This window comes from Callorhinchus milii, unplaced genomic scaffold (assembly GCF_018977255.1).
Source record: "Callorhinchus milii isolate IMCB2004 unplaced genomic scaffold, IMCB_Cmil_1.0 Scaffold26, whole genome shotgun sequence".
Lineage (NCBI taxonomy): Eukaryota > Metazoa > Chordata > Chondrichthyes > Chimaeriformes > Callorhinchidae > Callorhinchus > Callorhinchus milii.
The window spans coordinates 2,110,210-2,128,951 of record NW_024704767.1 but is presented as its reverse complement, the minus strand read 5'-3'; the positions used below and the strand labels follow the sequence as shown (position 1 = coordinate 2,128,951).

The window sequence follows — 18,742 nt, the reverse complement described above, 5'->3', positions numbered from 1 at the left end:
TTTGATGTAAATATTCTACGATTTAGAAGGTCATGTCGAGAGCATTTTGATATTCAAATATCAAATGATTTTCTGCGGAATGAATGAAGAACTGCGAGTTCTCGCATTGCTGTTTGTAGGAGACTTCAGTGAAAAGAATTTCAGGACTTCTCAGTGAAAGTGACTGAAAACCCATGGAAGAACAAGGTCGCAATTTGGCAGCTTTCTGTTTACCTAGCAGTAATTAGGAACCCGGTCGTTAGTCGATTGGCGGATTACTTTTCTGGGTGTAATGATTCCTTCAAAAAAATAATAATAAATAAATTGATCACTTCAATCCACCACTGTTTGAGGGACACTGCTGTGTGCAATTGGCTTCGCGTTTCACCCACAAAATACAGTCAATACACTTTACATTATATTTTGTGAAGCGCTTTGAGACGTCTCGAAGACGTAATAAGATGCTATATCAAATGCAACGATTATTATTATTATTTAAGCAGAGGATAGAGATGAGGCTGGAGTTATAGGCACCTTGTTAGAATAGTGCAGTGGGCTACATTTACACCAAGCCGCAGCAATGCTCCTTGTTGTGATTGGATCAGAACTTGTTCACCACCAGAGAAAATGAGAACAAACTGCTTCGCAACCAGAAAAACACTGAGGTTGATCAGTGTTTGATCATGATCATGTTCCTTGGATTGTTAACTCACTGACCTATTTTACCTGATAGATTCTTATCGCAACAGGAAATTTTGTCCTTCCTATTAATATCAGTCCCCATTAACCTTTAAGGACTTGTGTGAAGGAGATTGTTAGCATTTAAAACAAACAAATTAATCGGATGGAACTATGGAACAACTGATGGATTTCAATGTAGCTGAATTCGTGGTAATTTGCAATAGAAGTGTACAATGATGAGTGGAATGGGATTCAGAAAATTATTTATCGTGCACTGTGAAACTCTCACTAATAAGGCTCAATGACTGGAATCCATGCTGAGAATAAACTGAAATGAGTTACTTTCATCCTGATCAGCAACACAAATATTATATGGTACATTATTTGGCATTCCATTAGGGAAAGTGATTTCTTGGTCCGTAAAGCTGAGTGACAATGTATAATGTCCTATGCTGGAACTTGAGCTCATTTAAGTCTAATTTGGCACTATATAGAGCAGTAGTGGGGGTGGGGGGGTGTTGCATTGACAGTGGTGCTGGCTTTCAGAAAACACATTAACTGACTGTCCCATCTGCCAGTCATTAGGAGGTTAAAGATCCCAATCACCACTATCCAAAAAAAGAAGGGAGTTACTCCTGGGTTGTTGGCCAAATTTGAAAAGAATGTTGGAGTCAGTTTCATACAAAAATATCAACTGTAGTAAATGTGCAGCTTGATGGAAGGCAATATTATAATGAGACAGCCCTCCAGGTCATTGTTACAGAAACATTCATCGTGGCATGGTTAGCTTAAGTAAAAGCTTTTTTTTTAAAAAACCAAAACAGAATTCCTGACTCTCTGCTGAAGAAATCGTGTTTAGGAAGGCAGAGCTGAAGAGTTTGAGCACTGTCAGCAATTAGTAATGTAATGTCTTCATTTTGTATTCTGTCCTTCATTCCCTCAACTGCAAATGCCTAATTGTCTCTCCGAAGTACAATCATCAGGAGGTTTATTGTAATTATAAATCATATTTGCTGATTCTTAATACACCAAATGCCTTGGCATCATGTTTGAAAACCCAGTTCTCTGATTACACAGCAGCACAACTGCAATACCCCTAAAATATGTTGAGTCCATCTTGTGTCAGCTATTTTCACTATTCCCTTTGTGATTTTGCTTGTTTGGAGCAGCAGACTTTCAGCTTCAGTCACTTAATGAGTTTCCATAAGCTGCAGGTTACATAAATGCCCAGTACTGATAAATATGTCCCTGGACAGAATCTTCCTCACATAAATCTGCATGCATGTGTCAAATTGAACACAACTGGTAGCATTCGAGTAAAAGCAATTATTATTCCAAAGGAGACCTACATTATCTAATATTACATGCTGACACACATGCTTTGCACTTGCAGTCAAGTATTACCGTTAGTGATGGTAACTGTCAATACCCTGTTGGTTAAAAATATGACTTTATTACTCAGCTGAAACAGCTCGCAACAATAAATTACCCATGAGGATGCTGTTTAAATTGGTGCACTGTGCACTACCAGACTTCAGATGCTGAAACATTTTTATATCAGCACTTGGGAAAACAGGGACAAGACAGAGAAAAGCATTTGGCCCATTGAGGTTTCTCTGCCATTTTATTAATTCCACAAAAGTTCTTTTATCTTCCTATTTCAAATTCCTTGGTAGACCCATGATCAACAATGTTCCGATTAAAAATATTAAATTATGCCCGAGCCACAGTTGACAAAGCAACCATTTGGGGAGAATATTCCAAAATGCAAATCACTGTACTCTTACCATAAATTCAGTTACCCAAAGGGCAGCAACTGAAGCAGATCTGTCATACATGGAAAACCAACAGATTGTATTGGAAACAGACCAAAGGATTATGTAGAAAAAAAATGAACTTATTATTAGAATTGTGACTGAAGACTCATGATTCCATCCTAATTAGTTTTAGTGTTCAAAAGGATTCAATCAGTAGGATTCAATCACATCAGTAAACTATGTGGAACAATAGCTTTATTTTTGTTTATAATGTACATAGTGTGTTTCAAACCTCCATCAGGAGGAGCTGTTCCTTCACCGCCTCTTAATGTTGTTCAGCTTTGTAGTTTTTGTACTGAAAGGGTTCATACCTTTTCTATTCCAATGAAAGCTACTCCTGAGGCGGTTGGTGTCAAGTGATATGGAAAAACACAGAGCAGTCCCAAATTTGATTATGGTCTCTCCTGGTTTGACTAATTCTCTAACCTGGGCCAGTGCAATTGGGTCACCATGTAGCAAGGTGGAGAGGTGAGAAGGACAACAACATCAGTATCTAGTGGCCCCTGTTGAAAAGTCATCAGATGAGCACACGATCATCAAGCATTCTCTCAAATATGACGAGTCGTCTCTTGAATGAGATACTGCACTACATGCAGAAAACATGCAGACACAAAAAAACTGCAGTTCCAGGTCATTAGATGCATTTTCTTTATTTGAGCTTGCAGGCACTGGCATTAAAGTTACATTTAACTTCTACAAGAAGAAAAATATACAACCCATTATTTTCCACCCCCTCCCCGTGTACAGCAACTTTACTCTGAAGAGGAATCATTTCAGTCCCAAGTGGCAACTGTATGATTGGAAATATTTGTCATTATCAAAGTTAACCAGCATTAAAAAAAACAGTTGCATGGAAATAAGGAAAAGCCTTTGCACTGTGCACTACTAATTTTTACATTTCACAAAGATCCAATCTGTTTTGACAACTAGCTTAGTCCAATAATGCAAAATTGCCTAATCTGTCCATTTTCCAACATTCGTAAGCACAGGCATCTATAACATGTATTCAGTTGCACATTGCTTTGTTTACAGTTCCTTTTGATACCCAATGTCCATGAATTGATCACAAACTCAAGTGCGAGCATCTTGGAGTGGAACAAGTAAATTCACACTTTGGAGGTATAACAGCAAAACAAAAAACAACATAAATCCAACATACAAATAGATACATTGTTTTAAAGTAAAATACTGCAAATGATTCTAAATTAAGCATTTTGAAAACACAAAATAGAAGTATTTACAACCCTGCTATAACTTAGCTGTGTGAAGGAAATTATATTAGATGAGCTCTATATCAGTTCTCAATTCCCCTACAAAGTAGATTGCATGTGTTAAAACCACTGGCACAATCAGCTACAGTGAAGGAAATCTTGAGTGATGTCCACATAGATATAAAACATAGTTGAGAATTTCTAATGCCACAGCAAATAGATTGGATAACATTTTGAGAGTTTTATAGTTTTGAAGGAGGCCTGGCACAATCTATTGCATTTACCCTGGATTACATCTGCCTGGTTTTTTAAAAAAAAACTGAGGGCTGAGCACAAATCTATAGCAGCAACTAGATCAGCTTTTCATACTATCAATGACTGACCACTAATTTTGATTTGTGATGTTATTTGTAAATAAAAAGACAATGAGAAAGGCAGAGACAATGGAACACTGCTCATTAGGTCACCACACAGTACTTTGTGATGTTAAATCTGGTCAGCAAACCAGGATTTCAAGAGGTTTATTCTTGTAATTGTAAGTATTAGAATGGGCACCTTTTAGACAATCTGCAGTTTTTTTTAAAGGAACTCTTGATATTCGAGGGGAGAATTGCAGTTTTCCGATTATAAGGCAAGCTTTTCGATCACAGGTCCCCAGTAGGGAATTACAGGGTGCGGATCCCTGACTGTCCAGCGCTTTGGGACGTCCTCCTGACGTGAAAGGCGCAACACAAATGTAATTTGCCGCTGTTGTTATTCCTTCAATTCAAATTGGCCAGTGTCAACTGCAAATGGGGAAGAAAGAGAGGGAGAGAAAGAGAAAACACACACACAAAAACACTTATCAAAGAAACCTCCAGGTAGATAATTACAGAAAGGCATTGATGGCAATCAGGAGCAAGTGTGCAAGCCTCAAACCAGAGCACTCCCTCAAATAGGACGCATGAAAACAAACCATGGAAATGTTTATAAGTTTGAAAGTCTGCAGAGATAAGTGACAGAAAATTGTATCGTCACACTTCCGGATTAATGTTTTAGGTACCAGAAACCCAAACATTCATGTTAATCTCATAAGGCATCTAGAAGAATATGACAGTACCAATGGTCACTTTAGGTGGGTTGCAAACACTGAGAAAATGCACAATAATAGCAACTCGAAATAGACTATAACCTATAACCAAACTAGGTAGCTATGAAATATTCACAATCTATTATCTGTCTCTCAGAAATGAAAACACAACTGCTGATATTGTCGGTGTGTCTATTATGGAATAAGATTTTTGTGAATGGCACAAACACTGCTTTGTGGCTTGGAATCTGCAGGCCTTTTAAGGAAGTTTCTATTTAACAATCCTTGCATTTGATACAGCGTCTTATCATATCAGCGAGATGTTTCATCATTAAGTATTAATTATTTTGTTTAAAATCTTAACTTTTTTTTAAAATGCCAGACAAACACGAAAGCTTTCAGATAGTGTTCTCCGTTTGGAAATGTGAGATTTAGAAGAGCGAAGAGGCTACAATTAAATATTTTAAAATAAGAACCCACATGAAAATCAGAGCCAAAATTAAAACAAGTAAAAATTATATCCATTAAGTTTGATGCATGCTATTTTTAAAATTGCTTTACGCAAAAGTAGTCTCTAGCAAAATGCACTCAGAATAAAACAGCCAGCATCAGGGCGATCTTGCATTCACACCATGTACAAATTTTGGTAACTATGACCCTTCTCTCTGGTTATTATTCTCATAACTAAAATAAAACAAGCTTTATAACAAAGTAAAATTAGATACATCTAAGGATTCAAGTCTATGGTTTTGATTTTTAAATAAGGTTTTGTAGTTTTATGCAAACCGTTAGTACATCAAAGCAAGCCACTGTCTGTCACGAGCAAAGTACATGTCTGAAGCTATTTACCAAATACATAGCAAAAATATTTAGAATAACTTTAAGCAGCTTTATTCTTCCTCATACACAGTTAGCTTGGCACGGCAAAGTACTGCAGTTTGTTTGTTTTTACTATTCACTGTTACATATTCTGCAGTCCTTGCCTTTTATGTCTACCTCTGTAAGCAGGACTAACTGCTGAACAAAACATACATGCCAATATAAAGAAATAAGTACTTAACACAATATATTCTATTTTCTACAGTAAAAGGAAAGGATGAAGCACTTTGGTTTACCATGAAACCCATCCTAAAGGGTCTAACCCTATTTTAAAGACTATTAAAACAATAAGCACTGGGTTACAGCAACAGCACTTACAGTATTATGTCCTGTTGTCCATGACTGCAGTCAGATGTTTCTGCACAGTTGCACAATGACAATCACGTATATTGTAATGATTCCACTTTCACTGAAAGTTTACTTAGGTAAGCTGATAGCCTGGCAAAGTTACACCTATACAAAGGTGTTTAGTTTATACAGAAATTCTACAGAATTGTAAGTCTTTTCTATTCACATGCTTCTTTAAAAAAATTGTTTTGACAAAGACAGGAATGTGAACTCGAGTCTGAGCAAGGTAAGAATATCAAAGTCTTTAACAGTATGAGTCTAACAGTTTTTTTTTATGAACAAAGCATTTTGTGTGCTTGAATTGTGTTTTTTTTATGAACAAAGTCTAATAAGATAAATAAGTCTCGCACACAAGACTTCAACTCTTTTCATTTTCTTCCTGATGTTCTGTGCTCATTAGTACTGTGCCCGGACTGGCGTCTTTAGCATTTTCATCTACGTACTCGGATGCAGCTGAACCCTTTTTCTTTGTTGAGATCACTACACCCCCTTTCTGTAGAATCTCAGTAGCTTCGTGCTCCAGAACCTCAGAAGGGGTGAGTGGCTCGAGCTGAATGCTGCCCTGCTCACTCACATCAGAACCAATGGCCTCTGGTTCATCTTTGCTTCTAAAAAACTGTTCAAAGGAAACATCTTCTTTGGGATCTTTGTCCTGTCCCACATTTTCATCTTTACTATCACCCTCATATCGATGAAACGTTTTTCTACCGAAGCAACCAAGCCTCTCCTTCCCCTTTCCTTGGGATTTCTGCACGGTATTCTCCAGGGTCTCTTGATCTTTCGTTTCATCAAATACGGTGTTTCTCTCACATTCTTCTATTATTTTAACATCAACATCCTCGTCAACAAAACAAAAACCTTGTTCTTGATCAGAATTTGAAGCTGCAGCTTCTTTTTCTGAGGATCCATCATGTACGGTCTGTGCATTGCTTTCTTTTTCTATTCCTCTAGTCAATTCAGACAGACCATCGCTCTCTCCAGGATTGTGACTATTTTCTATATTCTTCAGCAGAGCTCACTTCTTTGCCATCAGATTCTTGATGATTATTTAATTCAGCAGGAATTTGTGGTGAAGATAATTCTTCCACCAATTCAACCTCAGTTCTTAAAGTCTGGTCAGTCTTTTCTTGAGTTCTGTCAAAAATAAAAGGGCAATATGTAAACATTTTTAATAGTGCAAGCAGGAAAACTTATTTTCAAATCAGAAACATTTTCAAGTGCATCAAATTTTTATTTTCTAGTTTTCAACAAACTAGTGCAAAATGTATGTGTATCTTGCTGAGTTAGCAATTTTGGGAAAACAATGTGTAGATAATCCAGGTTTTGCCTAAAACATATAGTCAATTCACTTTACAGTATATTCTGCGAAGCGCTTTGAGACATCTCAACAACATGATAAACTGCTATATAAAATGCAAGGATTATTATTATTAAAATTGAATTACCCATCGAAAGATAACCCCGTTTCCAAACTTTCTGCTTCAGGTAAGGTGGACGATTGATTCTCCTTAAAGATACAAGAAAAACTTTCTTAAAATCTTGAAAACAAATGCGTCAATTTTCTTATCTACAATATTAAACTAGGTACATGATTGTTGAAAAATACTTGGGCACATAGGTTAAGACTAATTTAGCATAATAGTTCTTATAATTAAACTGTGCTAAATTTTCAGTCTTTTTTTTAAAAAAGTAGGAATTGAATCCATCTGAACAATTTTCATTTCAGATCTGTTTTCATTGATGACCAGATATCTTTATTTCAGCTATTTGGAAAGTTTGGATCAGCAGTCAGATTTTGTTGAACAATACATAAAATGTTTGCTCAACACCTCAAAGTCCACAAAAACAGTGAAGTTACCTTGTATTTCTTGGTTTTGTTAGTTTCTGAAACGTCTGTACTGCACCTGTTAAGTTAAACAAAAGTACTTAGGTTTGAAATTCTTGATCAGCCACACACAATAACGGTTCAGGAAACTTACCATGTTTTATAACCTACAACACATAAAATAATCCAGTTCTGTGTAAAGATGTATCAGATCATTGTCAAAGGTCTGATTCGAGAGCTGTTACAAGTTGTGTACTCTCAGTTAAAACAACACAGCATTTCATCTAAATCTATGGGCAAGAGAGAGAGAGAGAGAGTTCTCACTCTCCTCTCTCATCACTTTTCAGTGACCCTGGAGAGGACATGCGTTAACACTGGGCATGGAAAAGGGTTGGGGACTGGTTGTGATACACACATACCTCCATTGTCACTCAATCCATGACTGTTTGTGGGACACTGCTGTGCGTAATTTGGCTAACGTGTTTCACCCACAAAATATACTCAATTCACTTTAGAGTATATTATGCAAAGCACTTTGAGATGTCTTGAAGATGTGATAAGGCGCTATATCAAATGCATAGATTATTATTATTGTTTGTGTACATCAGCTAGCTGTTCGATGTTACTGTTTCTTTAAAATGGAAAATAAATCACAATTTTTAAAACACATAAGACAGTTATATACTAACTACTGTATCTACATTCCGTTAACTACAATAGTTCAAAAAACATTTATATTTTCAGGTTTGGCACATTAATTTAATACTAACTTTTTTTCCCAATACTATTTCATTCATTCAAATTTTTAAAGAATATTATTAGCCACTATTTGCTTGGTAAATACTACCTGTCAAGTTTTATCCACTGAAGAACTGAGCTTCTTATATAGTCTGAAACCGTAGTTATTAATCATTCACTGTATGATTCATGACCCTGTGAGTTTAAATTGTGCTTCTTTTCTGCCAAACATGTTACATTAAACATAATAAACAGATACATTGATTCTATCAACCAGAACAGTACTGATGTAATGCCCATTCAAACATGATATATGGATCACTAATTTAGTAACAAATTGGTTTTCCAGTAGATTGTCTAGCCTAAGAAAAATAGTCTAACCAACCTGACTGCTACAATTTATTTTAAACTATCTCTATGGATGAATAATAAAGTTAACTTTCATTAATGATTTGACTACACTTACTGGAAAAAGCAACCTATTGGTACTACTTTACAATCTTTCCCCATTAGTTACCTTAAAACGGCCTGATTTATGACATAAAGCTGTGCAATAGTATTTAAAAATTACTCAAACCACATCTGTTCTTATAAAATGCTGCTTTATTATCAAGTAGATTATCATATCCTAAAGGTAATTAGCAGTACAAATCATTAATATCACAGAAAATAATGAGAAAATACAAAACCCGAACACAATAAATGATGCTTCCAAACCATTTTCAGGTCAGGGAATTAGAATTCCCAAATGTACTTAATCATGAGGGTAGCATTCCTTACTGCTAAATACAGAGATTCAAAAATCCACATAGTACTGCTCATCACAGCTTCAAGATAATTAATTATCATGGCCTTAATGACAATCTTCATAATACTAAATGGATTTTAACATAGATTTTCGTTATTTTATTTAAGATCTAACAGAATGGTGCATTGTTCAAATTAGTCTCTGTAACCTCCTTTTGCAGCTTGGAGTACACAGAAGCTGTGTTTACTCTCAGTTCCATTGCTATATTCAATCAGGGTACTGAAATTATATTATAGTCTGCATCATTTATACAATACCAAATCCCTGAAATTATTATGTGATGTAATTTCCAGTTATAAACAACGATTTACTTAAAATTTATGGCACAGGGAATAGAAGAGCCAACATTTATTCCACTGGTTTGCTCGTCTCTTTTCATTGATAGGTTCAGATATGTGTTCACACTGAAAAGCCCCCAAACTGAATACTGAATACAGATTCTGAAACTGGAGTTACAGGAAGTATTGAGTGGCAGCAAGGTTACCTGGAACATCATAAGGTCTTGAAGCACTGACCACTCAGAATTTAGAAAACATCTTAGAAATTTAGCACTCGCTTTGCAAGCGAGAGACCTGAGTTCAATTCCAGGCAGAGGGCGAAACCTTGGGCAAGTTTCCTTACTCCACACAGAGCCTAATAATAATCCCTCCAAAAAACCCAAAACAATAATAAATTAGTCATTTTCAATCTACGACTGTTTGTGGGACATTGCTGTGCGCAATTGGCTGCCGCGTTCGCCCACAAATATACAGTCAATTCACTTTACAGTGTTCTGTGAAGCGCTTTGGGACGTCCTCCCGACGTGAAAAGCGCTATCAAATGCAAGGATTATTATTATTATTATTTTATGTCTTCTGCACTGAAGAGCAGACAGAGTATCCAATTACAAATCTATAATTCCCAGCAACTAACCTGTTCAATAGATAAATGTATCTACATACATATCTAGTACCTGATCTGAAAGATAACAACATTTCGGTTAAAGCACCGAAAGAGAATCATGACAGAGACTGAATGCTGAGTTACTGGGTAGATCACATCTGAAACACAGGAAAAGCTCATTCACACTTAAAGACACTGAATGTTCCTCATAAATCAGAACCTGCCCATTATTGTACAGTTAGGAATTATCAGCCATGCTAACCTTTTGTGGAAAACAAGCCTGGAGAGGGTCTCAAATTAAAATTGTTTGGTATTTTAGGGGATCCAAATTATACAACTGCCCTTTATTCTAACAAGAAACACAGGCTTTGCTTTGATACTTAATAATACTTAAGGGCCTCAAATCAAATCACGTTATTTTCAAAGACAATGAAATAAAAATGTATTCTTTTAAATTATGCAACAGATCTGTGAAATACACCTTTGGGAGCACATCATTGTCCGCAACAGATTTAATCAATAAAAACAGACTTCAATACCTCTTCAGAATAAAACAGATCTTTCATTAATGTTTGTTATTCAACAATCCACCATTTGCATAATTGAATTGTGAGATCCTGGGAGTTATCAGTCAATGGTCCAAACACAGATAATAATTTGTTTCGGGATACTATGCAATTTTAAATCCCTGTGGCTCAATGGAACTATGAGCATAAGGAATAAAATGTCAGATTGGAAATGAAATAGGAAGGTGGCCCATCACCAAACCTGGCATAAAGGATGCAGACTGTCATGGATAAAAATGAAATTTATTCCTGTAAAATTCAGAGTGCAAATAAGTCACAAGGTAGAAAGTTAAATACATTTTAAGGACATGGCAAGTTAGAAAAAGATCACGTTTGATGAGGTTGCATTGCTTAAACCTGCTCAGAATTTTAGTTCAAATCCCAAACATAGAATTTTTAAGATGACAAACAAAGTACTCTGAGGAAAGTGTGGAGCTATACCTACAATTTTGCCATACACAGATTTCATTTGCAATAAGGCCAGACCATTAGCATGCTTAGAAAAAAATTATTTCAACTACATTAATGCGGCTTCAGCAGCAGGTATTCCAGATTATCATGTAGATAATCCAGACGTTTTCGTGGTTAGAAAGTGTGAAGTATATTAAGAATGTACCAATAAAACATAACCCCCAAAATAATAATGATCACAAATCACGATTTATCAATGATAAAAGCATACTCACTCAACAGCACTGTTGTCTGCAGTGGAGGAAACTGCAAGAAAAAAAATCAATTTTAAGAACCACGCATTCCTATATACACTTAATAATAAACATAGGCATTTAATAGCAAGGGAAGTATATATTTATTACCATATTAAGAGAATTAAACCATCACTATCAACAACCTTAACAAAATTACAAAGAAGCATTGCTTTAATATTTAATATCATTCTATTTATTTTCCGACTGACACTCTTCAATACATTAGTTCAAATGTGAGCACTGATGATATGATGTAGACACTGGCATGGAAGCTTCCAAATTCAATATGCGAAAGAACTGAATATGTAGTAGTGTGAATGATTCTCTGTGTTAACAATTCAACTTCCTCATACTGACTTGCGAGTAACTCCTTTAAGATACAGAAGGGCGGAAACATACAAGCAAAACACCAAATTTGATGGGAGTATTAGAAATGGGAGGACTGATGTTGACAAAAGCTATTAAAGGAGAAAAGGTTTTCACTTAGTTGTGCACTTACCACAAGACTCCGAAACGAAACAACAGTCATGGAATTCATTTTGATCAAGATGCTTTGCCATTTCATCTGAACCAGTACCATCTGTCTGAAATGGGCAACTAACACACACCAGTTTGATACCTCTGTAATAGATTTTTTAAAAAACAACAAAATGCATTTCATATTAGCTCTGTGAAAAATAGTTTTCAATCGGATAATATATAAATTCTCTGATAAGCAATCTTTATTAGCAAATACATTCAATTGGAAAGACTTAATGATCAAGAACACTTTCTGAACAACCTTACAATGCCATCAATTAAAAAAAAGTTGAGGTTAGCACTTTAATGACTCTTCATTGAATTCATACGGTCTCTTTAAGATTGGCTTTGAAAACCTCTACTCATCAGAAACAAATTAAAGACTTCCCTACACTGAACCAAATCTAAGCAATGTAATTCTCTTTGTGGAATGCAAAAATTAAAATTATAGCACATTTCCTACCTCAGTTTGTTTGAATAATCTGTGAACATCCAACATCTCTTTTTACTCGGGGCAGTATGAAAGCTAGAAAAATACACAATGGTTATTGAAAGCAATAAAGGCAGACATGTCTGTACAGTTAATCTGGCAGTCCACAGACTGCAGTTGATTTTTTAAAATTATATACGACTGACACTATAAAATATTTAATTTTAAAAATTGATGACAAATCAAAAAAAATACAGTTTAAGTGTGTTGTATAAGATTCAATCTGAAATTGAAATTCTATTTTGCATCATGGAACATCTATATTGGAAAGAGATTGTTGTTGACAGTTAACTTTCAATATTTGCCAAACATACAGAAGAAACTGGAAGTTTTTGATGGATTGTTACCAAAATAAAGTTCATCTTACCTCATCCTATGTGTTGTATAAGATTTGTTGCAGCTGCTGCCAAAGCGGCAAAGGGAACATTGGGCATAAGTTGGAAAGTGGCTGGGAAAGTCCTTGATTTCTGTGTCACACTCAATACATTTATGAACACCTGATTCGTTTCTGTTCGAAATAGAAAGAGGGGAACAGTTAGAACTACTCATTCAAAACTACAGGCTCAAATAGAAAAGAAAATAATCAGCTCTCCCTTCTCAAGATCACAGAACCAGTTTTGCTGTTTGTAATGGAACGTCTCATGTGTTTCTTCATCAAAAAACCTTTTAGATGTCTACGTACGCTATATCATGACTACCCACTGTCAAAGTGGCACATCACATTCTCAAGAACATCTTTGAAGTTTTTATATTATCACTTACTACCAGAAGATGAGGACATAAGACTTTTCTACAGATGCCATTAAATTCAGCTGAATCAAAGTTGCATTGATTCAGTAGAAGGGAAGTGTGGAATAAGATGATATCTCTGACCTGTCCAACTAAGATCAGCCTCAGTTGGTAATTTTATCCAGGTGTAGATTATTCTATGTGGTTATTTTGCAGTTGCTTAACCCGAGACAGGCAGTGGAAGATGGCCTTTATAGTTAATAGAATCTGAATGTCCTGAACATGGGAATATGCCACAAGAAATGAAGAATTTGTGATACTTAAACTACTTTAATGCAAAATGCCTGTGGTTAAAACTTGCAGAATTCTTGAGAATCGTAAGGAATGCAAGAAATGCATGCAGAAACTATTGGTTATAAATAATAGAAACTATAAATTTAGCAGACTCTACCTCAAAGACTGCAACACAACATTAAAAGATTTGGTTAATTTTTTGCTGACTGTACTCTCTTTCTTCTCATCTTGGTCAAGGTCCTGCTGATCCAGAAGTAACTTTCTCTCATGACTAACTTGGTTTGCGGTTGATGAGGATAATTTAGTGTTTAATGTGACTGGTGATGAGCACTGGAGTGCAGAACCGGTTGCTGTATCTGAAGACACGGAAGATGATCCCACCGGATAAGGTGTCATGGAAGCTCGAATCGTAACCTGTTACAAAAAAGGCATGATCAGAATGACTACAATTCCCTGTTGACAAATACAATTTTTTTTCCAACATAGGAGCATGGCTCAGCTTTTAGGATAAACACCAGGTAACTTTCACACAATACTTTTTCTCATAGAGTATACAGCAGAATATAACGTTTAAAAATGTTAACAACTGCATTCCACTGAATCACGTTACCCAACATTCGTTTTGCAACCTCACTGTCTATAGAGTCCTAAATTTTTCAATTGTAAACTGTACACTCACTTCCAATAGCATGTTTTAAGCTTTTATGTTTTAAAAATTACACTTTTTATATCATCTCTAAATGGAGCTGTCTACTCGAATCACTTTAATTCACATTCACTGCATAAAGCAACATTTCAAAATGAAACCACACTGAGATGTAGTCAAATTAACATCAGAGGTACTTATGTGCTCGGTTTGCAACACCAACAGAAAAAAATTAAGTTCCAATCAAACATAAGCAAAGCAGTGTGAGTGTTTCCAGACCTTGGTTCCCGGAGGTAGACCTTCTAACTGCTTAGGTTTTCGAAATGTCCTATGATGTTGAGTTTTGTGATCCACTTTTTCTTTACACGTCAAAAACTGAAGTTTGCATTTACTGCAGCGGTAAACTCCTTTTTTCTGAAAAAAGTGTAAAATATTAATTTGAATTTGTAATGTAAGATTGCTATGCAAGATAAATGCTGGAAATTTGTGAGTTTTTCTATGAATGTGGTTAGACTGTACTTCACATGTAATTTGTTCAGGCTACAGTCACTCATCTCATTTGAGGATAAACTGTTTACAATATATTCTGTGAAGCGATGTGAAACGTCTCAATAACATGATAAGACGCTATATCAAATGCAAGGATTATTATTGTAAAAAAAATTGACACTGGCCTCACATTCTTTGTTTTGCCAAGCATCATTTTTTTGGAACAAAAATATACGGTTATTTAAAACAAATGTTGATTTAATGGTTGGTTTATTTCAATGGTTTATTTCAATGAAACAAATATACTGGGTGGGGACTTGAGAACTTCCATCAAAGCAGAGAAAGAATCAACCCAAGTACCAACTGGTACAACATCATTGAATTTAACAATGACTCTTTCAGTGCCTTTGGCAAAAAAATGCAAAAGGACCATTTAACAAGATGGTTTCCAACATCTCATTTGCAAGTTCTATCTGAACATTGTCTACGTTCTTTTTGGCTAAACTCTATTTTTTGTTGTTGTTTTTAAAGTATTTACACCATTTACAGAAAAAAAAATTCAATCTAGAAAAGGAGCAATCTCAAGCCATGGGAGAGGGTTGAAGCTCTCACAAACAAATCAAGAGAATGATTACTTACCAGAACTTACTGGACTGTCAGCACAAAACAGTTGAATTCTAAAATTACAACCAGTAAGATGGAGGAGGAATAAGACTGACAATATTTGCTGAATATTTCAATTTATAATAAAGCTGCACTATTAGGTCTGAGCCGTGCCTCAAGTTCAATACGGGGACAGTACATAACTGGAGACGTTGGTCCATAGCTGGATTCAGTTATGCTGACTGTTCAAATTGTTCAGTTGTATGCCACAAATAGACTTCTCCATAGTGACAGTGACAAACTGAGATGTTCAATGTACCCAACAGTAAATGTCAAAAAATATGTAATTGATTACCAACCTACTTCTTCTTCCCCCCTTTCCCCCTTATGCTAAGCATGTTTCCGCATATCCCGGTTTCTTATTGAAAACGTATTGAAACCGGGAATGTTTTCTGAAGATGTATGGCGGCAATTCTAAACTAAAAAGAACTAAAAACTAAATTATTTGTCATTTGGAGAAATGTAATATTCTTCACAATCATTTAGCAAGACACTGACAAAATTTCAATTTCATGTTAATATCAATACTGCACCTGATGTTTCATGTAATGCTGAACATAAGCATTTCCACTTTTAATGACCTTAAGGCAAAAAGGGCATAGCAACTGCTTGGTACTTTCATGAATAATGCGGAAATGAGCATCAACATCGGAATATACTGACGAACGGTAGTTGCATGCCTACAAGGGAAAGGGACAAATAAAAACCATTAGAAGATTTTTCACACAAAAAAAGTTTCAAGAGGAGATATTTGTTTATTTATGGAAGTCAATGAATTTTTAAATTACCTGACAAACATATGGCATTTCACCTGGTTTATGATTGTCCTTCATGTGCTGTAGAAGTACTTGCTCAGATTCATAGGATAGCTCGCAAATTCTGCAAATTGCTAGTTGACAAAGAATGACCACAATTACAACAAAGTGCAGTATAGCATTTGCCTCTGCAAGCAAGTTTTATGTTATAATTTTACTGAAATCAAAATAAAATTGAACTGGAGGTGAATTGTGCCACCGAGGCGAGTTTACTAACAATATTATTTGATGGTGGTAAACTATCAGTTATTTTTAAAATAGTACCAATCTCATGCATTTTGTTGAAAAGTATAATCTGTTACGCATTTTATGAATGAAATTAAGACACCTGAGCTCTTATTGCATAAGGAGGAAAATCAGAGTGGACATCACATGCTTCAAGTAAAAAAAAGACAAGAATGGCTTTTACTTTTGGTTCATTTCCACATTTCATATTTATGGCATCTATTTTTCTTTGTTTAAAATGTATACTCGTTTTATCTTAGCTCCTATTTATATGTTGAATAAACTGTTCTTCTCTTACAAAACAGTTTTGAAAAACTTTCCACATTTTAACTCAGCTTCAGTTTTCAATTTATGCTAACTTTCCATGGCAGCCTCCATGAAACATTCAGCTACAAAATACACTTATTAGATTTTACAGTTAAATCCTATGAAGCACTCTTAAGAAAACCTCTCGACATGAAAGGTACTATATCAAATATAAGGAGTATAAGGATTATTATTATCTCTTTAAAAATTTCTATTTTTGTATTCTCCAAGTTTTCCAGCAGACTTTATTTCGCTATCACGTCAACCAATACTGGTGGACTGGGCACAAAGGTGTTTTAAATACTACCCTAACTACACCACCTCTCACGTCCTTTCACCTCTGGGGCCTTGATTTGATTGCAAAACAGATTCTTTCTACGAGTTGCAGAAAATAAGTCTGAGAATTGTCTACACTATGTGTGGTGGGCATGAACCCTCAACACAAGTGTCCACCATATTTGGAGTAGAAAAAAAATTAAACTTTCCTTTGTATTTTGCCACAATGAACTACTGTTATGTGTACTCAATGCTCACAATCATTTCTCAAAATTGAAAAGCACTGGTCACTGAGCACCACAAAAGTAATTCAATGTTATTTCAGAGATTAACTTCAATTAAAAACAAAGTTCGCATTATTAAAAATATGTTAGCAGAAACAGATCAAAAAGATCCTTTGTGAGTAATTGTGAGTCCTGAGTAATTGTGACATCTGATCATTTAAAAAAAAAATGCAAAGTAAAAAGAAAAACTACAATTTTGGAAATTTGAAACAAAAATGCTAGATGCGCAGCAGGTCAATCAGCAACTGAAAGAGAAATAGTTTATTTTCTCGGGTCAGACTCTTCATCAAAAAAGCATCACGGTCATGCTCAAACCGTAACTTATTTTTCTCTTTCAGATGCTGATTCCATTATTGATTTCCAGCGTCAGGTTTTATTCATGTTGTAAATGACATTGGTCTACTGTGGTACAAAGTAGCTGTTTTAATTACTGCTCAGACAACATCATTTTTCCTCATGTTCAGAGGGGCAGCAAAAAGAACACAAAAGCAAATTACATTTCGAAAGCACACACCCAATTTATTCCTGGATCCGCTTTAAATAACCAGGTAAAAATGGAGAATAGTGCCGTGACCACCAGACCTTTACTTTGCGTTGTTATTTTAGACTGGTGCTCCAACTTTTTCAAATGAATATTCAATCAAAAGGAAAATACTTCACATTATGCTGTTTTTGGCAATGAATGAGAGAGAGAGAGAGAGAGAGAGAGAGATAGAGAGAGAGAAAAGAGAGAGAGAGAGAAAAGAGAACACCGATTAAAAGGCTCTGACTTGATGAAGATTTATGAAGAAAACAAATAATGATTTGGAAACTCAGCTAAGATAGTACTTTGAAATTTTTCAAGTTACGCGTGACAGAGCTACTTGCCAGGTAATTCTTTTAATCTTAAATTTTTTGAACCGTTCAGGAAAGTATAAACATAGGCACATAGAACTTGACACTGACAAGTAGAGAAACTCTTTGTATTTTTTCCACAATGAATTGTAGACCAAACATAGTTTGTCAAAGAAAGCGGCAAAAAAAAAAATTCTTCCAAATCTTGCACCGACTGACCTCAACTGATATTTGATAATACAAGTTGTTGTTAATAATTCCACGCAATGCAAATAATCTACAACTTCAAGAAAGAGCCTCATAAGAACCATTATTTGGCCAGTTGTAGCAAGCTTTAAAATAACAACATTCTACTGTAAATGTGAAGTTGGACTGCAGGAATAATGAGAATGTTGTTCTATTCCTCTAGGCCTCTCAAGTGGTTTAGGGGACCTAAGAAAACAAGAATTGCAAAAGGTCCCACGAATGCAAAAACCAAGGACTGTTCTATTTTACTGAGAAAAGCTTAGAAAAAGCGTGAGCTGCAGTCTAAATAATAATGCTGCTATTTCAATCAAAAATAATCAGTATATTGTTGGGAATTTTGTTTTGAGGTGAGCTGAATACACCCCAGAATTCCTCCACAATAACATTCAGGCATAGTGAAAAGAGTTTAATCCATC

At 35.3% G+C, this 18,742-nt stretch overlaps 1 protein-coding gene across 2 annotated transcripts in view; it reads right to left on the bottom strand.

The window, feature by feature from the left end:
- Positions 1-3,111: 3,111 nt before the first annotated feature.
- znf280d (zinc finger protein 280D) overlaps positions 3,112-18,742 on the bottom strand; it is a 36,972-nt gene continuing 21,341 nt past the window's right edge. For both annotated transcript variants that reach the window (XM_007906528.2, XM_007906543.2), the window contains 11 exons: positions 16,129-16,229; positions 15,874-16,020; positions 14,468-14,602; positions 13,700-13,956; positions 12,887-13,027; positions 12,493-12,555; positions 12,010-12,131; positions 11,490-11,520; positions 7,843-7,888; positions 7,430-7,491; positions 3,112-7,118 (listed from right to left, as the gene is read on the bottom strand). In XM_007906528.2, coding sequence (XP_007904719.2) covers positions 6,974-7,118; positions 7,430-7,491; positions 7,843-7,888; positions 11,490-11,520; positions 12,010-12,131; positions 12,493-12,555; positions 12,887-13,027; positions 13,700-13,956; positions 14,468-14,602; positions 15,874-16,020; positions 16,129-16,229 — 1,250 coding nt within the window. In that variant the 3' untranslated portion in view covers positions 3,112-6,973. The remainder of the gene's footprint in view (positions 7,119-7,429; positions 7,492-7,842; positions 7,889-11,489; positions 11,521-12,009; positions 12,132-12,492; positions 12,556-12,886; positions 13,028-13,699; positions 13,957-14,467; positions 14,603-15,873; positions 16,021-16,128; positions 16,230-18,742) is intronic.